The sequence below is a fragment of the Hemiscyllium ocellatum genome, chromosome 17 (genome assembly GCF_020745735.1).
Source record: "Hemiscyllium ocellatum isolate sHemOce1 chromosome 17, sHemOce1.pat.X.cur, whole genome shotgun sequence".
NCBI classification, from domain to species: Eukaryota; Metazoa; Chordata; class Chondrichthyes; order Orectolobiformes; family Hemiscylliidae; genus Hemiscyllium; species Hemiscyllium ocellatum.
In genome coordinates, this window is record NC_083417.1 from 26,922,714 (window position 1) to 26,949,173 (window position 26,460).

A 26,460-nucleotide genomic window follows, 5' to 3' on the forward strand; every position below is an offset into this window, starting at 1 on the left:
GTTGCTCTTTGGAAGGTTGGTGTGGACTGTTTGGGCCGAAGGGCCTGTTTCCACACTGTAGGGAATCTACTCTAGAAAGGTCTCTTTCTAGCTCCAAAATACTGATTGTTGCAGATTTTGCAGTCTCTTTACAGGTTGTGAAATTTGTTCAGAAGTTCACTTGCTTTTATTAGTATTTGTACCAATACAGTGTTACTTACTTGCTTCCCAGCAGTAGTCCGGCTTTGTACTTTGGAAGGAATTTCTTTATCAAGCAATGCTGCCTCTAGTTCTCCTTAATAGTTTTCATGCAATAAGTCAACAAACTTTACTTCCTCCTATCCTCTTCAGTAAAGAATTGATTTTTCTTGGAAGAGGTAACTGGGTTTTGAAGAAATGTGTGCCAAGGCCCAAAGAGATGCACAAACATTTTTCTTCTCGATAACTAGGTTCTGAAAGAGCTGGTGGCTTTTTGCCTACCATTTCCAGTTTCTTTCTGAAGAGAAATCATGGCTTTTTTTCCCCACCCTCTTGTACTACTTGAACCGAAGTGTTTTCAGAGTCCACTAAATGAAGAATGTCTAAAATCAGACAATCAATTCCACTCAATAAAAAAGTCATAAACGTTATAAGCTACTTACAAGGTCCTGGTAAATCACCTCTGCATACTCTTTAAAACTTCCATATCCTTTCTATCATGAGGTGACCAGAGCTGAACACAATATGCCAAGTGTGGCCTAACCAGGGCTCTATAGAGCTGCAGCATAACCTTGCGGCACTTAAACCCAATCCCCCTGCTAGTGAAAGCCAACATACGATATGATTTCTTAACAACAGAAATTGGTACACACTTCAACTGCTCTGCAAAACAGGGGAAATATCAAACTACTTTGTGAAGAAAATGATCAATAGTGATGCAAAATAAATCATAATTCACAAAGGTTATAAAGTGCAGCATAGACAACCTGTTCCTTTGATGCTGCCTGACCTGCTGTGCTTTTCCAGCAACACATTTTTAAGCATAGACATGGATCACATTTTACTTGTGTACAAATGCAACTTCTGGCTTGGGGCATCACTTTACATTGACAATCAATCTCTAATGAAATAGGTTCAGAGGCAAAATAATAAACATAAGTCGTTAACTACGTTTACAGGGCAATTACTTAAGAAACAACAGTGCCTAAGGAACAGAGTCAAAGAGCTACAGCCTCCTGTGGTTCCTTCTTCGCTTGCCAATATTCAGGCCGCTGGGCTTACCTCTCGGCCAAGATTTTTTGCCTCTATAAGGGAGGTAGTGAGGAGTAGATTGTCAGATCTCCACATGGCTGCTATAAGCTCCCCTCTAAGCAGACAGAGCCTAACGCTGCCATGTCGGATCTCTCTACCAGTCCCACGTTAAAATGTTAAAATACTACCAGATTCAGCCCGAGCAGTCGGCCCAGGCACATTACATCCTCAATATCTATATATTGTCTGCATTCAACTTTGTGAGATTTTATCAAGCCCAACTGAATCGAGTTGTGGATGGATTCGGATTCCACTATCAATAAATTGAAAGCCTCAAGCTACTGGGGTGACACGGTAGCTCAGTGGTTAGCACTGCTGCCTCACAGTGCCAGGGACCCGGGTTCAATTTCCACCTTGGGCAACCGTCTGTGTGGAGTTTGCACATCCTTCCCGTGTCTGCGTTGGTTTCCTCCCACAGTCTAAAGATGTGCAGTTTAGGTGAATTGGCTATGCTAAGTTGCCCGTAATGTTTGGTGCATTAGTCAGGGGTAAATGTAGAAGAATGGGTCTGGGTGGGTTGCTCTTTGGAGAGTCAATGTGGACTTGTTGGGCCGAAGGGCTCTTTCCACATTATAGGGAATCTAATCTAAAAACCCTATCAACTTGGGTGGCAACTTTGAGGGATACGTGGACGACAAGATTCCTCTGTTCCTCCACACTGCCAAAAATCCTGCCTTTAACCCTGTATTCTGCATTCAAACATGTCCTTTCAAAATGAAAGACCACACTTTTCCAGATTGAACTCCATCTACTATTTATCAGCCCAGTTCTGCATCCTATCAATGTCCTGTTTCAACCTCCAACAGCCATCCACATAGCTTCACCAACCTATGTATCATTGGCAAACATACTAACCCACCCTTTCACTTTCTCATCCAAATCATTTATACAAAATTACAAGGAGTAAAAGTCCCAGAACCAATCCCTGCAGAACACCACTGGTCATCAAGTTCCAGGCTGAATATTTTCCATCTACACTACCCTCTGTCTTCTAAAGGTCAGCCAATTCTGTATCCAGACAGCCACATGTCACTGTATCCCATGCCTCCTTACTTTCTGAATGATCCTACCATGGGGAACCTTACCAAATGCCTTGATGAAATCCATGTATACCATATCTCCTGCTCTACCTTCAACAACATGTTTTGTCACATCTTCAAAGAATGTCTCCACATTTCTGTTCTGAATTGAACCCCTCTAATTTTAAGGCTGTGTCCACGGGTCCTAGTCTCCTCACCTAACGGAAAAAATTTCCTAGCGTCCACCCTTTCCAAGCCATGTATTATCTTGTAATCTTCTATTAAGTCTCCCCTTAATCTTCTAAACTCCAATGAATACAATCCTAGGATCCTCAGCCGTTCCTCATATGTTAGACCAGCCATTCCAGGGATCATCCATGTGAATCTCAGCTGGACACATTCCAGTGCCAGTATGTCCTTCCTGAGGAGTGGGGACCAAAACTGGACACAGTACTCCAAATGGGATCTAACCAGAGCTTTATAAAGTCTCAATAGCACAACGGTGCTTTTATATTCCAACCCTCTTGAGATAAGTGACAACATTGCATTCGCTTTCTTAATCACGGACTCAACCTGCATGTTTACCTTTAGAGAATCCTCGACTAGCACTCCCAGATCCCTTTGTACTTTGCCTTTACGAATTTTCTCACTGTTTAGAAAGTAGTCTATGCTTTTTTTTTGCCAAAGTGCAAGACCTCGCATTTGCTCACGTTGAATTCCATCAGCCATTTCCTGGACCACTCTCCCAAACTGTCTAGATCCTTCTGTAGCCTCCGCACTTCCTCAGTACTACCTGCCTGTCCACCTAACTTCATATCATCTGCAAACTTCGCTAGAATGCCCCCAGTACCTTCATCCAGCTCATTAATATATAACGCGAACAGCTGTGGCCCCAACACTGAACCCTGCGGGACACCGCTTGTCACTGGCTGCCATTCTGAAAAAGAACCTTTTATCCTAACTCTCTGCCTTCTGTTAGACAGCCAATCCTCAATCCATCCCAGTAGCTCACCTCGAACACCATGGGCCCTCACCTTGCTCAGCAGCCTCCTGTGTGGCACCTTATCAAAGGCCTTTTGGAAGTCTAGATAGACCACATCCACTGGGTTTCCCTGGTCTAACCTACTTGTCACCTCTTCAAAGAATTCCAACAGGTTTGTCAGGCATGAATCCATGTTGACTTGTTCTAATCAGACTCTGCTCTTCTAAGAATTTAGAAACCTCATCCTTAATGATGGATTCTAGAATTTTACCAACAACCGAGGTTAGGCTAATTGGCCTATAATTTTCCATCTTTTGTCTTGATCCTTTCTTGAACAAGGGGTTACAACAGCGATCTTCCAATTATCCAGGACTTTCCCTGACTCCAGTGACTCTTGAAAGAACTCAACCAATGCCTCCGCTATTTCCTCAGCCACCTCTCTCAGAACTCTAAGAGTTTCCGACCTGAGAGTAAGAAAAAAGACTGGCAAAACATCGAGGGCAAGGGCCTATACTATGCTGTACTATTCTATGTTCAATGTTCTAGACAGGATGCTCAAGCAGGACACTGGGCGGTATGGTGGCTCAGTGGTTAGCACTGCTGCCTCACAGTGCTAGGTTCAATTCCAGCCTCAGGCGACTGTCTGCGTGGGTTTCCTCCAGGTGCTCTGGTTTCCTCCCACAATCCAAAGATGTGCAAGTCAGGTGAATTAGCTGTACTAAATTGTCCATCGTGTTAGGTGCATTAGTTAGAGTGAAATTGGTCTGGGTGGGTTACTCTTTGGCGAATCTGTTTCCACACTGTAGGGAATCTAGTCTAATCACATAAGAACATTCCTTGGGCATACAATTACCAGTGACACCAGGTGAGTGCCTAAGAGCAGAGTGGCTTCAGGTTCCAGGCATGTATCTGTGCCATTAGCAACACCAACCTCCTGTTCTGTCAGGAGATAGATTTTCTTTTTTGTGCTACTGATACAACCCAATCTCTCTTTTCACTGTGACTCTAAACAGCTGGCTTTATGGGGTTACTGGCAATGGAAGTTCCTTCTTGGCTTGCACTGCTCCCATTCCTTTGCACACTTGTTTGTATTTTCTGCGTGCTCATTTCTTCCCCATTTCTGTAAGTGCCATATTCTCCCTAATACTTTACTTACTGTAGCCAATTGATTTTCCTCTGTTGCTAATGCCATCCTACTATGGGTCTCCTCTTGTGTTTTTGTTTGTTTGTATGCGGGCATTTCCTTGAAAGGAAAGAATATGGAAAAGGGTGGCCATGACTTTTTTTGCAGACCACGAAGGAAAGATACTGTTAATCCTGACACACAAAGAAAATATTCCAACTCACATTAGACGATCTCATTATTCTCCTGACTGCTGCTTCCTTTAAGAAAGAAAATTTGCTATTCTTTCCTGATGTGGTGTGCATATGACTTCAGATCCAATGTAATGTGATTGACACTTAACTGCCAACTGAAGTGGCTTAGCAAGCCTCTTAGGTTCAAAGTCAGCTACGGATGTGCAGCAAATGCTGATCGTGCCAGTCATGTCCACATACCATGAATAAAGTAAAGAAAATAATTATATTAATTAATTATAAGTAATTAAACAATTCATAGTGTTGACACTCTTATGCAAAGCAACAGATTTAAGTAACATGGTGTTTTGTGGTGATATATCTCTAGAATATCAGTTATCATTCCAAATTCACCAATTGCATCAATCCATGTTGGCACTAGACCTTCAATTGTTTGTCAACATGAACTAAAATGGATCAGTTAAACCACCACTTTATTATATTCCTTATTGATGAACATTTTCTGCTGACAAATATCTTGCTGATTCTCATGAAATCTACAGTGTAGAAAGAGGTATCTCTAAATATGCTTGTTATGTTCCTTAGACACTTAGTTGCATTAACAACATAGGAATGTATGGGACCAGAAGAGGAGATTGTGGTGTATCTGGTCAGCAAAGTTTTCTTCTTCTAATTCACACCTTTATATTTCAAATGGTTTGTGTATCTGGAAATTAGATATATATTTGTGTGTTTGATAAAAATAAATTCAACACAAGAAGGGTTCATTTTCAATGTTACAAATTAAAAACACCATTAGCGACTCCCTTTCTTCTTCTGACCTTTTATCTTTTAGAATTATGACAATTAAAATGGTAATAAAGTCAATTCATTTCTGCCATTCATATACAGTGAAAATTATGTGATATTTCAAAATGATTTACATGAACTTTTGTCTCCTATTGAAGCAACCAGCATGACATTAATTTTTAATGATTTCTTTCTGCTTCATTTGGAAAGAGATTGTGGCAATGCATTTTACAGGTATTCAGGCATGCAGACCTGTACAGAATGATAACCATTATGCCAACAATCTCAGAAGAAAGAGAAAATAGGTTGAGGTTAGTCACTAAAGGTGATGCAGTAATGTATTCATTGCCAACAAATTACTTGGACATTTGCTTTCTTTCCTGTAGCTTAGAAACAGGTATGTTTAATCATCCGAGGATATTGGAATTCTGATTGACCAACACTCTCCTGGAAAAGTGTTTCTTAATTTTGATTGATGAAGCGGTTTATCTTTGACTTTTTTCTACTCTGCATCATGAAAATGATATTAGAATCTAAATGAGATTCAAAATTCCCTGTTTGACAAGCTTGGTTGCTGAAAGTGTTCCATGTCAAGGTCTGACACACTAAAATTATATGCAAATACTGTTTGAGCTCCATTCAAAATTAATCAAGGGGCAAAAAAGCAGACTATCATAGGAACATGTTCATATTTCTGGCTCATTTTAAATTGCCAAAGGCTGTTTTCAGATTAGTTAGTTTGAGAAATTGGGATTTGACAAGTATGTGAAAGCTCAGCTATAATGGATTCTGATGACTAACGCTTTCTTAATTTTCTTTATCTTTGCAGATTTGCAGGCATTTATTTTTGTTCCTCGTGTTGTAATGTTGACAGTTACAATGTCTTTTGGTCTGCATTATCATTATATCCTTTTAAAAGAAACATATCTTATCCAAGTGCACCCTTTTTCATCATCTAAAATCTTACCCCCATTGCCTTGTGAAATATTAATGATAATATTCAAAATATTATAACATCAAACATAACAAAGATGAAGGAACTATATTATCAATATTAATTTTGGCCTAATTTAGCACTATTTTAGAGGTTTCTATATCACCATGACCACATGTAAATATTTTATGTGTCATCACATGAAAGGTGTGATTTCTGAAGTAATACACCATGTTTTGCTAGATATGTATTTCAATTGAATTAACAATACAAACTTAGATAATAGCATCAATAGTATGCACAAATGTGTTAGAATTAATTGGCAGAGGTTTGCATGAACATAAGTTAAATAAACCAGTCGTGACAGGATGTATAGGTCAGATGAAAATTAAATTGAGAAGAAGCTGTGTATCCTTATGGGAGAGAGATAAGATACTCAAACACAGATAATGAAAAGTAGCTGATAAAGAGCAATGTCAACTATAAAGAAACTTATGACATTCAACTTTAAAATGTCATCATAAATAAATTCCTCTGACTTCAAATATTTGACTAATTTGTTTCAAATTGGTTGGAGAAAATATTTCATGTTAAATAGCTTTGGGCAGTTTGTTTGTTTGCATTAAACTTCATGCTGAATTGTAATATGTTATGTTCTTTTATGATTCATCACACCTCAGAGCTTGCTGTTAATTTTTAACAAGTAAATAAGACAGCTGTATACTTTCAGTACTGGAGAAAATTTCAACACTTACTGAACATACATTAAACAATAAGCCACAAACTGCAAAGATTTCGAACCAAATGCATCAATATATGCTATTCGAATTATTTCTCTACTTGTCCTTCATTGTAGTTTTAATGAATCTTCTCCTCTTTCTGGAATATCACACAGCTTTGCACCATTTCCTAAATTGGTTTTCCTCAAAGATCTGTCAGTACCACGTTGGTTGGATACATAAAGGAATAATAAGAGCAACAATAATTTGAATTCCGATAGTAGCTTTACAAGGGAAAAGTACCCATAAATGGCCTTGAAGATCTAACCAAAAAATGCCATTGAACTAAATAATTACAACAAAACATGAAAAAATAAGGCAGTTGTATCAAAAGCATACACAGAAGAGGAATCTGAGTGTATAATCAAAGTGAGTTGCAATGAATGGAGCTCACCTATTGTGATGATGCCAAGGCCAGATAGTACCCAATGTTTATGTGTTGATTACCACAAAGTCAATGCAGTTATCACTACAGTTGTTATGGGGGATTTTAACAGGCAGGTAGACTGGGAGAATCAAGATGGTACTGGACCCCAAGAAAAGGAGTTTGTGGAGTGCCTCCCAGATGGATTCTTAGAACAGCTTGTGCTGGAGCCTACCAGGGAGAAAGCAATTCTAGATCTGGTGTTGTGCAACGAACCGGATTTGATCAGGGAACTTGAAGTAAAGGAGCCATTAGGAGGTAGTGACCACAATACAATAAGATTTAATTGCAGTTTGAAAGGGAGAGGGTAGAATCGGAAGTGACAATATTTGAGTTGAATAAGGAGAACTATGGAGCTATGAGGGAGGAGCTGGCCAAAGTTCAATGGTGCAATACCTTAGCAGGGATGGCACTGGAACAACAATGGCAGGTATTTCTGGGTCTAATGCAGAAGCTGCAGAATCAGTTCATTCCAAAAAGGAAGAAAGATCCTAAGGGGAGGCAGGGGTGGCCATGGCTGACGAGGGAAGTTAAGGACCATATAAAGACAAAAGGGAAAACGTATAACATAGCAAAGATGAGTGGGAAATCGGAGGACTGGGAAGCTTTTAAAGAACAACAGAGGATAACTAAAAAGGAAATACGCAAAGAAAAAATAAGATGTGAAGGAACACTGGCCAAAAATATAAAGGAGGATAGTAAAGGCTTTTTTTAGATATCTGAAAAGAAAACAATGGTTAAGGCTAACATTGGGCCCTTGAAGACAGAAACGGGCGAATTTATTACGGGAACAAAGAAATGCCAGAAGAGTTAAATTGGTACTTTAGATCTGTCTTCACTGAGGAAGACACAAGCAATCTCCCAGATGTAACAGTGACTGAAGGACCTGAACTGAAGGGAATTTATATTAGGCAGGAAATAGTGTTGGAGAGACTGTTAGGTCTGAAGGCTGATAAGTCCCTGGGACCTGATGGTCTGCATCCCAGGGTATTGAAGGAGGTGGCTCTAGAAATCCTGGATGCATTGGTGATCATTTTCCAATGTTCTATAGATTCAGGATCAGTTCCTGCAGATTAGAGGGTGGCTAACGTTGTCCCACTTTTTAAGAAAAGAGGGAGAGAGAAAACAGAAAATTATAGACCAGTTAGTCTGACCTCCGTGGTGGGAAAAATGCTGGAGTCAATTATAAAGGACGAAATTACGACCTATCTGGATAGCAGTAACAGGATGGATCAGAGTCAGCGTGGATTTATGAAGGGCAAATCATACTTGACTAATCTTCTGGAATTTTTTGAGGATGTAACTCTGAAGATGGACAAGGGAGATCCAGTGGATGTAGTATACCTGGACTTTCAGAAAGCTTTTGATAAAATCCCACGTAGGAGGTTAGTGAGTAAAATTAGGGCACATGGTATTAGGGGCAAAATACTGACATGGATTGAAAATTGGTTGGCTGACAGGAAACAAAGAGTAGTAATAAACGGCTCCCTTTTGGAATGGCAGACGGTGACTAATGGTGTGCAGCAGGGATCAGTTCTGGGACCGAAGCTTTTTACAATGTACATTAATGATATAGATGAATGTATTAAAAGTAATATTAACAATTTTGCTGATGACATAAAGCTGGGTGGCAGGGTGAAATATGAGGAGGATGTTAGGAGAATACGGGGTGACCTGGACAGGTTAGGTGAGTGGAAGGATGCATGGCAGATGCAGTTTAATGTGGATAAATGTGTGGTTATCCACTTTGGTGGCAAGAACAGAAAGACAGATTACTACCTAAATGAAGTCAAGTTAGGTAAAGGGGCAGTACAACGATATCTAGGTGTTCTTGTACATCAGTCAGTGAAAACAAGCATGCAGGTACAGCAGTCAGTGAAGAAATCTAATAGCATGTTGGCCTTCATAACAAGAGGGATTCAGTATAGAAGCAAAGAGATCCTTCTGCAGCTGTACAGGGCCCTGGTGAAACCGCACCTGGAATATTGTGCGCAGTTTTGGTCTCCAAATTTGAGGAAAGACATTCTGGCTATTGAGGGAGTGCAGCGTAGGTTCACGAGGTCAATTCCTGGAATGGCAGGACTATCTTACACTGAAAGATTGGAGCGACTGGGCTTGTATACGTTTGAGTTTAGAAGGCTGAGAGGGGATCTGATTGAGACATATAAGATTATTAAAGAATTAGACACTCTGGAGGCAGGAAGCATGTTTCCGCTGATGGGTGAGTCCCGAACCAGAGGACACAGTTTAAAAATAAGGGGTAGGCCACTTAGAACAGAGTTGAGGAGAAACTTCTTCACCCAGAAAGTGGTGGGTGTATGGAATGCTCTGCCCCAGAAGGCTGTGGGGGCCCAGTCTCTGGATACTTTCAAGATAGAGTTGGATAGAGCTCTGAAGGATAGTGGAATCAAGGGTTATGGGGATAAGGCAGGAACAGGATACTAATTGAGGATGATCAGACATGATCATAATGACTGGTGGTGCTTGTTCGAAGGGCAGAATGGACTACTCCTGCATCTATTGTCTATTGTTATGAAATCTAATTTGTATCCTATTCCACGACAGAAAAGTTATATTGAGAAGGTGGACAAGCAAGTTATATTTCAATGGTGGACTTACTCAAAGGATTCTAGCAGGTACCTTCATCTGAAAGAATGAATAGACTTTACCAGTTTAAAGTTTTGCCCTTTGATATGAAAAATGCTTGAGTTACATTCAAAGACACCAACACAGTGGGCACAGTGGTTAGCACTGTTGTCTCACAGCACCAGAGATCCGGGTTCACTTCCCACCTCAGGCGACTGTGTGGAGTTTGCACATTCTCTCCGTGTCTGCGTGGGTTTCCTCTGGGTGCTCCAGTTTCCTCCCACAGCCCAAAAATGTACAAGTTAGGTGGATTGGCCATGCTAAATTGTCCGTGGTGTAAGGTGAAGGGGTAAAATGTAGGGGAATTGCGCTTCGGCGAGTTGATGTGGACTTGTTGGGCCGAAAGGCCTGTTTCCACATTGTAAGTAATCTAATCTAAACAAAGCCATTGCAGGATTACTCCATTGTGTGCTGTATATAGATAACCTGGTGATTTTTATACATAATGGAAGGAACATTTGGAGCATCTGTTGGAATTGTTCACTTGACTTCAGAAGTTGGGCTTGGTGATGACCAAGAGAAACTGAGGACTGCAGATGCTGGAAATCAGAGTTGAAAAGTGTGGCGTTGGAAAAGCACAGCAGGTCAGACAGCATCCTAGGAGCAGCAAAGTCGATGTTTTGGGCATAAGCCTTTCCTCAGGAATATAGGGTATGGAAGGTGTCTGAGAGATAAATAGGAGGCTGGTGAGGCTGGAGGAAGGTAGATTGGAAGGCGATAGGTAGATACATGTAGAGGTGATGGTCAGAGCAGAGGGTAGAGTGCATATTTGGGAAGGAAGATGGGCATGTCTCAATTAAGTCACCTCTCAATCATCTCTCTTTTGAAAACAGCCTCAAGTCCCTCAGCCTTTCTTCGTAAGACCTTCCCTCTATAGCAGGCAACATCTCAGTAAATCTCCTCTGAACCCTTTCCAAAGCTTACACCTCCTTCCTATAATGTGACCAGAACTGTACGCAATACTCCAAGTGCAGCCGCACCAGAGTTCTGTACAGCTGCAGCATGATCTCATGGTTCTGAAATTCAATCCCTCTATGAATAAAAGCTAACACATCATATGCCTTTTTAGCCATCCTATCAATCTGAGTGACAACTTTCAGGGATCTATGTACATGGACACAAAGATCTCCCTGCTTATCTACACTACCAAGAATCTTACCATTAGCCCAGTACTCGGTGTGGACTTGTTGGGCCGAAGGGCCTGTTTCCACACTGTAAGTAATCTAAGGTCACCCCTCAGCCTCTGACACTCCAGGGAAAACAGCCCCAGTCCATTCAAACTCTCCCTATATCTTGTGGGCGGCACGGTGGCACAGTGGTTAGCACTGCTGTCTCACAGCGCCCGAGACTCGGGTTCAATTCCCGACTCAGGCGACTGACTGTGTGGAGTTTGCACGTTCTCCCTGTGTCTGCGTGGGTTTCCTCCAGGTGCTCCGGTTTCCTCCCACAGTCCAAAGATGTGCGGGTTAGGTGAATTGGCTATGCTAAATTGCCCGTAGTGTTAGGTAAGGGGTAAATGTAGGGGTATGGGTGGGTTGCGCTTCGGTGGGCCGAAGGGCCTGTTTCCACACTGTAAGTAATCTAATCTAATCTTTATTCCTGTTACTCTTTGCAAAGTGAATCACCTCACACTTTTTCACATTAAACTCCATTTGCCACCTCTCAACCTAGCTCTGCAGCATATCTATGTGTCCCTCTATAACCTACAACATCCTTCTGCACTATGCGCAACTCCACCAACCTTAGTGTCATCCGCAAATTTACTAACCCATTCTTCTATGCGCTCACAAAGTTAATTTTTAAAAATGACAAACAGCAGTGGATCTAAAACAGAACTTTGCTGTACACCACTAGTAACTGAAGTGCAGGATAAATGTTTCCCATCAACCACCACCCTCTGTCTTCTTTCAGCTCGCCAATTTCAGATCCAAACCCTCAATCCCATGCATCCATATTTTGTGCAATAGCCTACCATGAGGAACATTATCAAATGCCTTATTGAAATCCATATATACTACATCAATCATTTTACCCACATCCACCTCAAAACTGTGTTGACTATCCCTAATCAACTTATTCCTTTATAGATGATTATTAACCCCATCTCTTATGACCTTTTCCAACACTTTACCCATAAATCAGAGTTGAAAATTGTGGCGTTGGAAAAGCACAGCAGGTCAGACAGCATCCTAGGAGCAGCACTGGTCTACAATTACCAGTGTTGTCTCTACTCAGAGGAGATTTACTGAGATGTTGCCTGGTATAGAGGGAAGGTCTTACGAAGAAAGGCTGAGGGACTTGAGGCTTTTTTAAAAGAGAGAAGATGATTGAGAGGTGACTTAATTGAGACATGCCTATCTTCCTTCCCAAATATGCACTCTACCCTCTGCTCTGACCATCACCTCTACATGTATCTACCTATCACCTTCCAAGCTTCCTTCTTCCAGCCCCACCAGCCTCTTATTTATCTCTCAGACGCCTTCCTTACCCTATATTCCTGAGGAAAGGCTTATGCCCGAAACATCGATTTTGCTGCCCTTAGGATGCTGTCTGACCTGCTGTGCTTTTCCAACGCCACACTTTTCAACTCTGATTTCTTGAACAAGGGGACAACATTTGCTAGCCTCCAGTCTTCTGGCATTATTCCTGTAGACAATGACAACATAAAGATCAAAGCCAAAGGCTCAGCAATCTCCTCCCTGGCTTCAAAGAGAATCCTAGGATAAATCCCATTAGACCCACACACCTCCTCCTTGTGAACCTCAATCCCATCTAGTCTAGTAGCCTGTATCTCTGTATTCTCCAACAACATTGTCTTTTTCTAGTGTGAATACTGGCAAAATGTATTGACTTAGTGCTTCCCCTATCTCCTCTGACTCCATGCACAACTTCTGATGACTATCCTTGATTGGCCTTAATGTTACTCCAATGATTCTTTTACTCCTGATATACCTATAGAAAGCCTTAGGGTTTTTCTTGATCCTATTCGCCAACGGTTCTCATGTCCCCTCCTGGCTCTTAACTCTCTCTTTAGGTCTTTCCTGGCTAACTTCTAACTCTCAAGCATCCTAACTGAACTATCACATCTCATCCTAACGTAATCCTTCTTCCGCTTGAATAGGAAGGGTTTGGAGGAATATGGGCCAGGTGCTGGCAGGTGGGACTAGGTTGGGTTGGGATTTCGAGTCTGCATGGACAGGTTGGACCGAAGGGTCTGTTTCCATGCTGGACATCTCTATGACTCTATGACCAGAGAATTAACTTCCTTAATAAACCACGGCTCCCGTACTCGACAACTTCCTCCCTGCCTGACAGGCACATGCTTATCAAAGATCCGCAGTAGCTGTTCCTTGAATAAGCTCCACATTTCAATTGTGCCCATCCCCTGTAGTTTCCTTCCTCATCCTATGTATCCTAAACCTTGCCTAATTGCATTGAATATGCCTTTCCCCCATCTATAACTCTTGCCCTGTGGTATCTACCTATCCCTTTCCGCCACTAAAGTAAACATAACTGAATTGTGGTCACTATCACCAAAGTGCTCACCTACCTCCAAATCTAACATCTGGCTGGGTTCATTACCCAGTACCAAATCTAATGTGGCCTCACCCCTTGTCAGCCTGTTCTACATACTGTGTCAGGAAACCCTCCTGCACACATTGGACAAAAACTGACCCATCTAAAGTACTTGAACTGTAGTATTCCCAGTCAATATTTGGAAAGTTGAAGTCCCCCATAACAACTACCGTGTCACTCTCGCTCCTATCAAGGATCATCTTTGCTATTCTTTCCTTTACATCTCTGGAACTATTTGGTTCCAGTGAAGATCATAAGGATAACTTAGCACAGGGTAGAAAAAGAAACCCTTGAGGAGGACAAAGAAGTTAAAAAAACTCCAGTGTTTTAAATGTAATAAAGTGGACCACACAAAATCACAGTATTAGTGGGCTAGGAGAAAGCTACATGCTACCCAACAGTTATGTGTGGACTATCGCAAAGTCAGCACCATTACAAAGACTGATGCATATCCAATTCCATGGTTGGAGGACTATGACGAAAAAGTGGGATAAGCAACTTACATTTCTAAGCTGTACTTGCTCAGAGGCTACTGGCAAGGACCTCTGTCAGAAAGAGCAAAGGCGATTTCAGCTTTCGGGTATCCAAATGGACTATATCAGTTCAAAGTCATGCTATTTGGTATGAAAAACGCTCCAGCCACTTTTCAGAGACTGACTAATAAGATTATTGCCAGATACCCAACCGTGTAGTGTATATCAATGACCTAGTGATTTTTAATCACTTATGGAAGGAACATTTACAACATTTATTTGACTTGGTAGTAAACCTAGCTAAAAGTGAATTTGCCAAAGCCCAAGTCACCTTCTTGGACCAAGTTATTGGACAAGGATGAATGGCCCCACAGGGTGTGAAAATGAAAGTAATTAGGGATTTTACCGAAAGTTTGTGCTAAACTTTGGCAGTGTGGCTGCTCCACTCACCGATATATTATAAAAAGTGCAAGAAGTTTAAGTGGTCAGCGGACTGTCAAAGGCATTTGACAGCCTAAAAACTGTGTTAACCACTGCCTCAGTATTAGCCACCTTGGATTACACAAAGCCTTTCAAGGTGGCTTCCGATGTGAGTGATATGGCTGTCAGTGCAGTGCTCTTACAGGAGGATGGCAAGGGATAGAAAGACCCATAAGATCATAAGACATAGGAGTGGAAGTAAGGCCATTCAGCCCATCGAGTCCACTCCTCCATTCAATCATGGTCGATGGGCATTTCAACTCCACTTACCAGCGTTCTCCCCGTAGCCCTTAATTCCTCGAGACAACAAGAATCTATCAATCTCGGCCTTGAAGACATTCAGCGTCCCGGCCTCAACTGCACTCCGTGGCAATGAATTCCACAGGCCCAGCACCCTCTGGCTGAAGAAATGTCTCCGCATTTCTGTTCTGAATTGACCCCCTCTAATTCTAAGGCTGTGTCCACAGGTCCTAGTCTCCTCGCATAATGGAAACAATTTCCTAGCGTCCACCCTTTCCAAGCCATGTATTATCTTGTACGTCTCTATTAAGTCTCCCCTTAATCTTCTAAACTCCAATGAATATAATCCCAGGATCCTCAGCCGTTCCTCATATGTTAGACCTGCCATTCCAGGGATCATCAGTGTGAATCTCCGCTGGATACGTTCCAGTGCCAGTATGTCCTTCCTGAGGTGTGGGGACCAAAACTGGACACAGTACTCCAAATGGGGCCTAACCAGAGCTTTATAAAGTCTAAGTAGCACATCTCTGCTTTTATATTCCAACCCTCTTGAGATAAGAGACAACATCGCATTTGATTTCTTAATCACGGACTCAACCTGCATGTTTACCTTTACAGAATCCTCGACTAGCACTCCCAGATCCCTTTGTACTTTGGCTTTATAATTTTCTCACCATTTAGAAAGTAGTCTATGCTTTTATTCTTTTTGTCAAAGTGCAAGACCTCGTACTTACTCACGTTGAATTCCATCAGCCATTTCCTGGACCACTCTTCCAACCTGTCTAGATCCTTCTGTAGCCTCCCCACTTCCTCAGTACTACCTGCCTGTCCACCTAACTTCGTATCATCGGCAAACTTCGCTAGAATGCCCCCAGTCCCCTCATCCAAATCATTAATATATAATGCGAACAGCTGTGGCCCCAACACTGAACCCTGCGGGACACCACTCGTCACCGGCTGCCATTCTGAAAAAGAACCTTTTATCCCAACTCTCTGCCTTCTGTTAGACAGCCAATCCTCAATCCATCCCAACAACTCACCTCGAATACCATGGGCCCTCACCTTGCTCAGCAGCCTCCCGTGTGGCACCTTATCAAAGGCCTTTTGGAAGTCTAGATAGACCACATCCACTGGGTTTCCCTGGTCTAACCTACTTGTCACCTCTTCAAAGAATTCCAACAGGTTTGTCAGGCATGACCTCCCCTTACTAAATCCATGTTGACTTGTTCTAATCAGACTCTGCTCTTCCAAGAATTTAGAAACCTCATCCTTAATGATGGATTCTAGAATTTTACCAACAACCGAGGTTAAGCTAATTGGCCTATAATTTTCCATCTTTTGTCTTGATCCTTTCTTGAACAAGGGGGTTACAACAGCCATTTTCCAATCATCCGGGACCTTTCCTGACTCCAGTAACTCTTGAAAGATCTCAACCAATGCCTCCGCTATTTTCTCAGCCACCTCTCTCAGAACTCTAGGGTGTATCCCATCGGGGCCAGTAGATTTATCAATTTTAAGACTTTTTAACTTTTCTAGCACTATCTCTTTCATAACGGCAACCATACTCAACTCAGCCCCCTGACTCCCTTTAATTGTTGGGATATTACTCATGTCTTCCACTGTGAAGACTGACGCAACGTACTTGTTAAGTTCTCCTGCTATTTCCTTATCTCCCATCACTAGGCTTCCAGCATCAGTTTGAAGTGGCCCAATGTCTACTTTTGCCTGTCATTTGTTTCTTATGTACTGAAATAAACTTTTACTATCATTTCTTATATTACTGGCTAGCCTACCTTCATATTTGATCCTCTCATTTCTTATTACACTCTTTGTTATCCTCTGTTTGTTTTTGTATCCTTCCCAATCTTCTGATTTCCCACTGTTCTTAGCCACTTTATAGGATCTCTCTTTTTCTTTAATACATTTCCTGACTTCCTTTGTCAACCATGGTTGTCTAATCCCTCCCCGGATAATCTTTCTTTTCTTGGGGATGAACCTCTGTACAGTGTCCTCAATTATACCCACAAACTCCTGCCATTTTTGCTCTACTGTCTTCCCAGTTAGCCTCTGCTTCCAGTCTATTTTTGTCAGTTCCTCTCTCATGCCCTCATAATTACCTTTATTTAACTGGAACACCATTACATCCGATTTTGCCTTCTCTCTCTCAAACTCCAGACTGAACTCTACCATATTATGATCACTACTTCCTAAGGGTTCCCTTACTTTAAGATCTTTTATAGAGTCTGGTTCATTGCAAAGCACTAGGTCCAGAATAGCCTGCTCCCTTGTGGGCTCCATGACAAGCTGTTCCAAAAAGCCATCCTGTAAGCATTCCATGAATTCCCTTTCTTTGGATCCACTAGCAACATTATTTACCCAGTCCACCTGCATATTGAAGTCTCCCATGATCAATGTGACCTTGCCTTTCTGACATGCCTTCTCTATTTCCCGGTACATGTTGCGTCCCTGGTCCTGACCACTGTTAGGAGGTCTATACACAACTCCAATTATGGTTTTTTTACCTTTGTGGTTCCTCAATTCCACCCACACAGACTCCACATCATCCGACGCTATGTCATTTTCTAGGAACTTGAATGTTCATCAACAGAAATATTCAATGGTGGAGAAAGAGACTTTAAGCTTGGTGTTGGCATTCCAACATTTCAGTGTTTATATAAATCATCAATGCATCTGAGACAATTGTATATACTGATCATAACACATTGACCTTTGTGGAAACATTTAAGGACAAAAATGCCAGATTGTTTAGATGGAGCTTGTTGTTGCAGCCATTCACTTTGACAATTGCGCATGTGGCAAATCATGAAAACATGATTGCCGATGCATTATCGAGACTCGAATGAGATACAGAGGCATTCAGTGGTGAGTGTGCCATGGCCTGAACTTGCATGATGTTGTGCATGTTTGTATGTTTATAGTTAATGTATATGTGTGTTTAGACTACTAACCAGGTTTTTGAAGGATTTTAAAAATGAAGCCATCTTTTGATAGTTATGGTTCTTATTTTTTAAGGGGGAAGTGTCACAAAGCTGGTTTCTTTTCTCCAGAAGTTGTTCCTTTTCTCAAGGACAAAAAGGTTTTTTGTCGGAGGGGGTTAAGGATTACGAGCTGCTCCATAAAGCTCTGTTCAGCTTCCAGAATCAATTAGACTGTGCCAATTAGTGCCAATTAGACTGGTTTGGTACAAAGATTAAAGGGTATTGAAAGGCCTTTTTGTTTATATGTAAAAAGATGAGACTTTGGGCCAAAGTGGTCATGTTTTAGAAGTGGCCTGTATCATGAAAAGGAAGTGGTCAGCTCTCTAGCTGAGCAGTTTAATTCAGTCCAGAACTAGTTGGGAGTTCAACAGCAAGTTGTGTGGAAACAAAGTCCCTCTCTTTCTATCCTTCTAACTTCAGCTGTTACACTTATAGCGGTTTTTAAGGGGGTTTGTTGACTGAGGCAGTTGGGTATATTCGGAACAGCATAATTAGGTTTTTTATTCTGTTCTCTGTGTTTCATTGTGTAATTTTGTGAATAAAGTTCTGTCATTTTTAAAACTTAGTAGTCAACCTAGCTAACTTACTCCAGGTAATTTTTACTATACACTTACTGAAACAAATTGCAAAGGTATGGGCTGGGCTACCTGCTTCAAGAATGTTTTGAGTGGTCTGCCCTAGTCCATAACAGGCTGCTCTCTCATACAGAGATGACTAGTGATGAGTTACACTTGACGATCACCATGCCCCAAGTGAGGAACAAGGTTGAAAGACAGAAGCTTCGTGGAGACCTCAGCTGGTGTAGGAATTGAGCCTATACAGTTTGTCTACATAGCAAACCAACTGTTTATTAGTCCAGTGACGTTACCACAAAAACCACCACCTTTCCTTACCTTAGATTAATCAAATCCTTTTACTCTCTAACTATTCATTTTCCCTTGCCAGAAGGTAATCTCCTTATACAATGGCTAAAATCAACTTGCTTGATTTAACCTAAAAAGAAGGAAAGGCGTGAAGAAAAATTAGACCCTGAGATAATTATGGAAGTAAGGAAATATTAAAAGAGGTTACCAAACAGTGTTCAAAGAGCTGATTTTCTTGTAAAAGGACTTCAGGATCCTGGAGCAAGTTTGTGGTGATGTTATGAAGCTGCATAAATAGCACAATGTGAGTGAAACCAGACTACACTGCACTTTAAATGAGAGCATTGACAGCACATGGACACGAACATGCATAAGCTAAATTAGTTATTAACTAATGTCTTTTCTTAATAGGATCAGAGCCTGATATATCCATGTTTATTGTGTGTAGCAGTATTTAGAATTAATGTTATTTTGAAGTCAGTTCCTGATTTTGCCTTCTCCTCGACCTTTCTATATTTAACCCAAACATGGTGTGGCATCAAATGACACAGTTATAAATGGTGATAATAACGGCACACACTGCCGATAAAATTGTGGCAGCAGTGAAGCTCAATGAACAGACCAGAGTTCATCTGGAGAAGAAAAGGAATCAAGTTGTTTCAAGAAATTATTGGTACAGCATTAGACTAGCTATAAGCAATCATGAAGGAAAAATGTCTAAACATAAAACTCCTCCGGAGAAACCACCAAAATCCTAAATCTCAAAAAGCCTTTTGCAGCTAGTAATAAGAGAAACAAACTTTCTTGAAGAGAAAATCATATACTTGACTGTTAATACATTCAAAGCTATGGGCCACTTGCTGGACTGTGAAATGAGTGTGGATAGATCAACACAGCCTTGATTGAGAAAAGGTGTCCTCTATGCTATATGACTCTACTATACTAGACTGAATGTTTAGAGAGTCCTAAAACTACCTGACCATGAACACACAAATTCCTTACCTCAGATTGGAGCCTATTAAATCTATAGTTACCAGGTATAGCAATACCTAGCATTAATGTATAATAATATAGTGTCACTTTCAAGTCCAAACCGAAAGACAGTTACTGACTTTGACTTCTCCTCGACCAGCCTGTAAAGAACTCAGTGTTGCATCAAACTACACGTTAGAAGAGGTTTTAAGGAAGCTCTTAAAGAAGGTAGCAGAGACGGAGAGGTGGAGGGGTTTAGGAATGGATCTTTTCCTCTGCAGTGGTTGCCACTGTTGAGCAATGAAATTAGGTACATACAATAATCCAGAATCAGAATGTTTCCTGGGGAGAGAAGTTCATTTCATGGAAGAGATTAAAAACTGTGGAAGAGCAATGCCATGCCGAGATTCTAATGAAAATTTTAAACTTTGACGTTTTTATGAATTGGGTGCTGTCTGAATTGATGGTGCAAGTTGGTAAGATCCTCTGGTACTAATTGAATAGTTAATAGTGAAACCAAATAAATGCAGTCCCAACAAACTGGACAGTGATGGAGAGGCAATAAAAGAAGTTGATTTTTGTTGACTTAGTTACTGTCTGTTCAGAAGTTAAGGAGGAATAATGGATTGTAGGCACAGAAGTAGAGAATGTTATTCGTCGTGTATTATAAGGGCAACTTTGAAGCTATGAGAGTCTGAAGGAATGGGCACTGATCACAGAGATATCATAAAAGTAGAGGTGGCCAAACGAATGGTCTCTATCATCTTGACAAATCTGTAAATTCTCATCCATAAGAGGACAGATGGCATAGTACAAGATTTTAATAAGGCATTAGGCAATGAAGATAAGCTACCAGGATTACTTTTGCATAAGCGAGCAATTAGAAGAGCCCTTAGAATGTTATCCTTTATTGCAAGAGGAATTAAATACAGAACTATGGAAGCTCAAGATCTGAAACAAAAACAGAAATTGCTGGAGAAACCCAGCCGTTCTGACACTATCTGTGGAAAAAAAGCAGAGTTAATGTTTCGGCTCCAGTGACCCTTCCTCAATTGGGAAGAGAGAACAAAAGGGAAAAATATGTAGTGGAGCAGAAGGCAGGTGAGACTGAAATAAATGGATAATAATGCAAAGCAAAAATGCAAAGAAATAGGATATGTTTAGAAACAATAGATGGGTCTAGAGGAGCTGTAACTGGGAATGGAAGAATTACCTCAACATTCTGGAAGGCTGAAGGGTAGGCTTAGGTTATGTGCTCTAGTGTGAGAGTGAGCGAAGATGACCAAAAATCTGAGTTTTGTGTCTGTCTTTGAGTTGTAAACACTGATGTATCCTCAAAAAAAATGTACCATGGATGCTGAAGATCTAAAATGCAAACACAAAGTACTAGGGAATGTCAGCAGGTCTAGTGACATCTTTGAAGAGAGAAACAGAATAAACATTACAAGTCCAATATGACTCTTTTCAGAAATGACATTTTCTCTTTCCTGTCTGTAAAAATTAATTGCTAAGAAAAATATAGTCTCCAAACCTGAAGAACAAAAACATGTCCAAAATTGTTAGAACACTAATTGAAGAAGCATCTTCACGAGTGTATCTTCATCAGCTATGTGGCTGGTTAATAAAGTACATTAGCATCGAAATAAATCGCAATCTAACTGTGTCTAATTCAATCCCTAGAATCACTGTCAGGAGAAATCCATGGAGCAGCTTCAGAAAGAATTTGATGTTTTCAAACTGGCACATGAATCTGACATGGACCATTTTAGTCATGAAACTGCTCGAGTGCAAAAGGAACTTGACTCAACTGCAAAGGAATTACAGGAGAGGTTGACCAAACTGCAACAGTACAAGTCCACAGTTGACAGACTGAATTCTGACCTACAACATGCACATGAGCAACACCAAGAGGTGGTCCAGGAAGTAAGGATCTATTTTCTATATATTTCCAGCAAGAGGCTACTTTTTCTTGCATAAAAACAGAAAATACATGAGCTGCTCATCAGGTCAGGCAGCATGTGTGGAAAGAGAAACAAGTTAACATTTCAGAGTAAGGAATTTGATAAGGTACCTCATAGCAGGCTGTTACAGAAGGTAGAGTCTCATGGGATCCAGGGTGAGCTGTCTAGATGGACACATAACTGGCTTGGTCAGAGAATAGCGATGGAAAGGTGCTCTTTGGAATGGAGATCAGTAACTAGTGGTGTTCTGCAGGGATCAGTGCTGGAACCTTTGTTGTTCGTAATATAAAAACAATCTGCAGGGAAATGTAGGTAGTCTGATTAGTAAGTTTGTAAATGACACCAAAATTGGCAGAGTTGCAGATCATGAGAAGGATTGTCAAGGGATACAGCAGGATATAGATAGATTGTAGATTTGGGCAGAGAAATGGCAGATGGAGTTTAATCCAGACAAATGTGAGGTGATGTATTTTGGAAAATCAAATTCAGGTGCAAATTATACAATAAATGTTAGGACCCTTAGGAGCTGAGGGATCTGAAAGTGGCAACGCAAGTAGATAAGGCAGTCAAGAAGGCTCACAACACGCTTGCCTTCGTTGGCAGGGGCATCGAATATAAAAGTTAGCAAGTTATATTGCAGCTTTATAAAACTTGTTAGGCCACATTTAGAATGTTGCATGCAATTCTCGTCACCATAATACCAGAAGGACATGAATGCTTTGGAGGGGATACATCAACAGCAACTGTCCAAAATAAGCTAGTAGTATTGTCATCTGAAATGGTTGAACTCTGAATTGAGTCCAGAGGTTATAACGTGTCTATTCAAAATGTGTGACAGTGTTTCTCAAGCTAATATTGAACTAGCAGTGTAGGAGGACAAAGTCAGAGAGGTTGGAATTCAAGAGGGATGGATAATTAAAACAACAGGTGACTGAATGCTCTCTTTCAGTTTTTCAGAGTACACTAGGCGACATGCTTTCAGTGTTACTAGAGGTGATTCAAAGAATGTATGCATGAGTTAAAACAAATATTAATTCCTACCTGGCACAAAAATAAAGCAAAAAATGTGGCTCAACCATGGCTTACAAAAGAAATTTAGGATCATAGCTCCAAAGAGGAAGCATATAGAAAATACTAGAAAAGGCAGCAAGTCTCAGTACTCGGAGCAATTTAGAATTCAGCAAAAGAGGACAAAAAGGTTGGTCAAGAGAGGGAACATAGATTACAAGAGTAAATAAGCTTGTAGGGAACACAGAAATTGGCTGTAAAAGCTCGAAAGTGGAGTTGAGGCCAAGATGAGACTGGATTGTATTAAAAGAAATGGTAGGCTCATGGGGCTGTATTCTCTACTCCTGCTCTTAGTTCTTATGTTCTTAAGGGATTAGACCATGTCTACATGATTTTATGAAATGTAAATTACACTTAATTAATCTACTAGAGTTTTTTAAAGATGTAACTGGTGGAATATATAAGGAAGAACCAGTGGATGTGGTGTGGGTGAAATTAAAGCAAATGGGATTGGAGGGAATATAACGGATTGATAATTAGTTGACAAACCAGAAATACAAAGTGGGAATAAATGGGTCTTTTTCCAGGTTGCAGGCAGTGACTAGTGCTGGGATCAGTGCTCGGGACCTCAGCTATTCACAACATATATGAAATATTTCCAAGTTTGTTGATGTCCCAAAAGTTAGTGGAATTGTGAGCTGTGAGGAGATTGCCTGAGGCTACAGGGTGATCTAAACAAGTAGAATTTGTGGAAAAACACATGGCAAATGCAGTATAATGTGGCGAAAGGAGTCGTATTATTTAACAAGTGAAGTATTGGGAAATATGGATGGACAAAGAGATCTGAATATCCTTATATACCAGTTAATGAAAGAAAATAGGCAGGTACAACAAGCAATTAGGAAGGCAAATGGTATATTGATCTTCATTGCAAAAGAATTTGAGGTTACAAGAAAGGATACCTTACTGCAATTAAACATGGCCTTGGTGACACAGCACCTGAACATTGGGCACAGTTTTGGTCTCCCTACCTAAAAGAGAAAATACTTGTAAAAAAGGGTGTGTAGCAGAGGTTCACAAGATGGAGGAAGAGAGTTTGGCATAATTGGGCGTGCATTCACTAGAGTGTAGAAAAATGAAAGGGGATCTGATTGAAACTAATATGCCTAGACAGACTAAATGCAGGGAAGGTGGTTCCCATGGTTGATGAGCCTAGAACCAGGGATCGGTCTCAAAGTATGTGCCAGGCCATTTAGGACTGAAATTAGGAAGCATGTCTTCACTCAGGTGTGACCAACCTGCTGAATTTGCCACAACCGGGTCACTGGTATGTTCAAGAAAGATATTGATATATGTTTAGATCTTAAAAGCATCAGTGGTATGGAAAGAAAGCAGGAAAATGGTGCTGAGATAGAGCATCATATATGTAGAGGAATACAGCTTGTGGTAGATGCCATCAGGCAACCAGGTTACCGCCTCCACCTGACCCTCCAGGTCTTCTTTCATCCTGGGTCCATTTGTGCCCATCCCACCACGTGAAGACCTACCACGTTAAACCTTGCCCTCTAACTTTCGTCACAGTCTCATGAACCACAATATGACACCTTAATGATGCCCACCCTGGTCCTCTGTATTCACCCTGTGGAGGCCACAGTGATGATCACTGCCATTAATCTCCCCCACTCTTCCATAGACTACCATGTCCACTAATGATGTTCCACATATCCATTTGTGCATTGAGTTTTCTCGTATCACCTTATTTTTCCTCACTTCAATACATGCCTCTGCATCCGTTCCCATCCCAGCCTTGACTGCGCCACTCCTTTTGGAATTAAGCCCCGTTTTGCCTCTTGCAACGTCTTTAATGATCAATGCATGGACCTCCATTACTGTATTTGCCCCAGGTCTCTGACCAGCTTTGAGGAGCATAACTGATCAGATCCTTGACACCTGTCTCTGCTGCCCTCAACTAAGGATATGCAAATCCCCTAACGACTTGTGCATACAAGACTGACTGTTACCCACTTTCCAAATTGAAGTTGACCATATCCCCTGACCATGACAATGCTCAACAGATGGCTGACTTATGACCAAGCTCATAGTGTTTGTTCATGCTCTGCAGACTGTGCCTAAGTGATAGGACCGCTAACTTACAGCAGACCCACCTTGAGTGGACTGAGGACTGGCTCCCATCCAGTTTTCAACATGGCCATTTGGTTGAGCAAAGTGACATTGTACAGCAGCCTTTTAATTCTAGATACTGGTGTGCCTGCGATGCAGCTCTGCGTTTTGTAAGCATCCTGTAAATTGATTGGACATATGCAATGTGGAACTTGAGATCGGTAAATATTGGATGCCAATTTCTGAGGACCAAAGCCCACGACCTAAGATGCTGTTTCATGCTGAGCGGCGTGGAGGCTATTCACAGCCAGCAATGAGCTGAAGTCACCAAGTACCTGCTCAAGAATTCTTGACATCTAGTTTGCATGCAACAGATGATAGGATAGGAATCTGTGTATTAATGAGAAGTACAATCAATAAGTCATTAACAACCACTAAATCTCCTTACTAGGCAACTCATCTCTCCCTAGCAAGAATCTCACCTCGATGCTCGGAAATCACTTAAAAGATGCAGAAATTTCTCGCTAGACTTTTTGCATGATTCTATTGCATTTCCCACCTTAGCCCATGTTATTCAGGCCACTATAAGATTCCACCCACAAAAGATGGGCAAGAGTTCTGCTGAAGCTTTACTCACTAAAATCATGCAACATGGAAGAGATCATCAAGAATATGCTGCTACTTTCTCTTCAAAGCCTGGGCTTATCTGGAGGTGTATTTTGAATCAATATCCATTATTGCCACAACACTGTATGGAGGGTTTGAGGGAAATTAAACTATTTCTATGTCAACATCTTCTTTTTCATCATTAAAAAGATGCCACTTAGCGATTCTGTACATGTTCTTAAAAATGTTTAAAATGCATGCATTATTTCATACTCCAAAATTTTCAGGCATTTTTCTTTAAAGAATAGCTGAAATTCTCAAATTTATTAAATTGATCTCTTTAGTTGCTTTAAACTTTTAAAAGTTTCAGCAACATACAATGTTAGCATCACAGAGAATATCTCTGATATTGAGAAATCACTCAAGTTGTGCTAATTCAGTTGATGCCCAAAATTCCAACCAGTAACTCATTTTGACTAAAGAAAATCCCACTCTGCTATATTTTCTGAGCAGATATTGTAGGTTGCTGTTCACAAAAATAAGGAAATATACCCTCCTGTTTGTTTGTAACTGTAACTTCACTGCAACAACTACCTTTGGTTTTGAAATTAAACTAATAACTATATAGTGCATTTCCAATAACACAAATTATTTCAGAAAAATTATCCCCCTTCCACTGTCAGATCAATAATACCCTCATCTACTGTCAAATTAATCATATCCTCTTCCAGTGTCAGATTAATAATGTCTGGGGTCTCTTTGCACTCTCCCACCTTTCTCTACCCACCAATCCTCAACTAGTAATAGCACGTATCAGCATTTCTATTGTAATGAGTCTACTTACCTGGTACTTACAGTTTTTTAAAAGTGCAATATTTCAATCCAGTGGATTTTTTCTGTGTCATGGGTTCAACTGGGGTCTTGGTTAAGTTCATGCATGAATCCACCCAGGATCTTTTCAATGCAATAATATGGGTAAGTCATCAAAAGAAATACTAAAAG

General features: G+C 40.9%; 1 protein-coding gene across 1 annotated transcript in view; it reads left to right on the forward strand.

Annotated features, from left to right (window-relative positions):
• The window catches only part of LOC132824060 (polyamine-modulated factor 1-binding protein 1-like), a 259,415-nt gene that overhangs the window by 18,437 nt on the left and 214,518 nt on the right, over window positions 1-26,460 (forward strand). Inside the window, exon 4 of the mRNA XM_060838326.1 lies at window positions 21,443-21,685. Within this exon, the coding sequence (XP_060694309.1) occupies window positions 21,443-21,685 (243 nt within the window). The remainder of the gene's footprint in view (window positions 1-21,442; window positions 21,686-26,460) is intronic.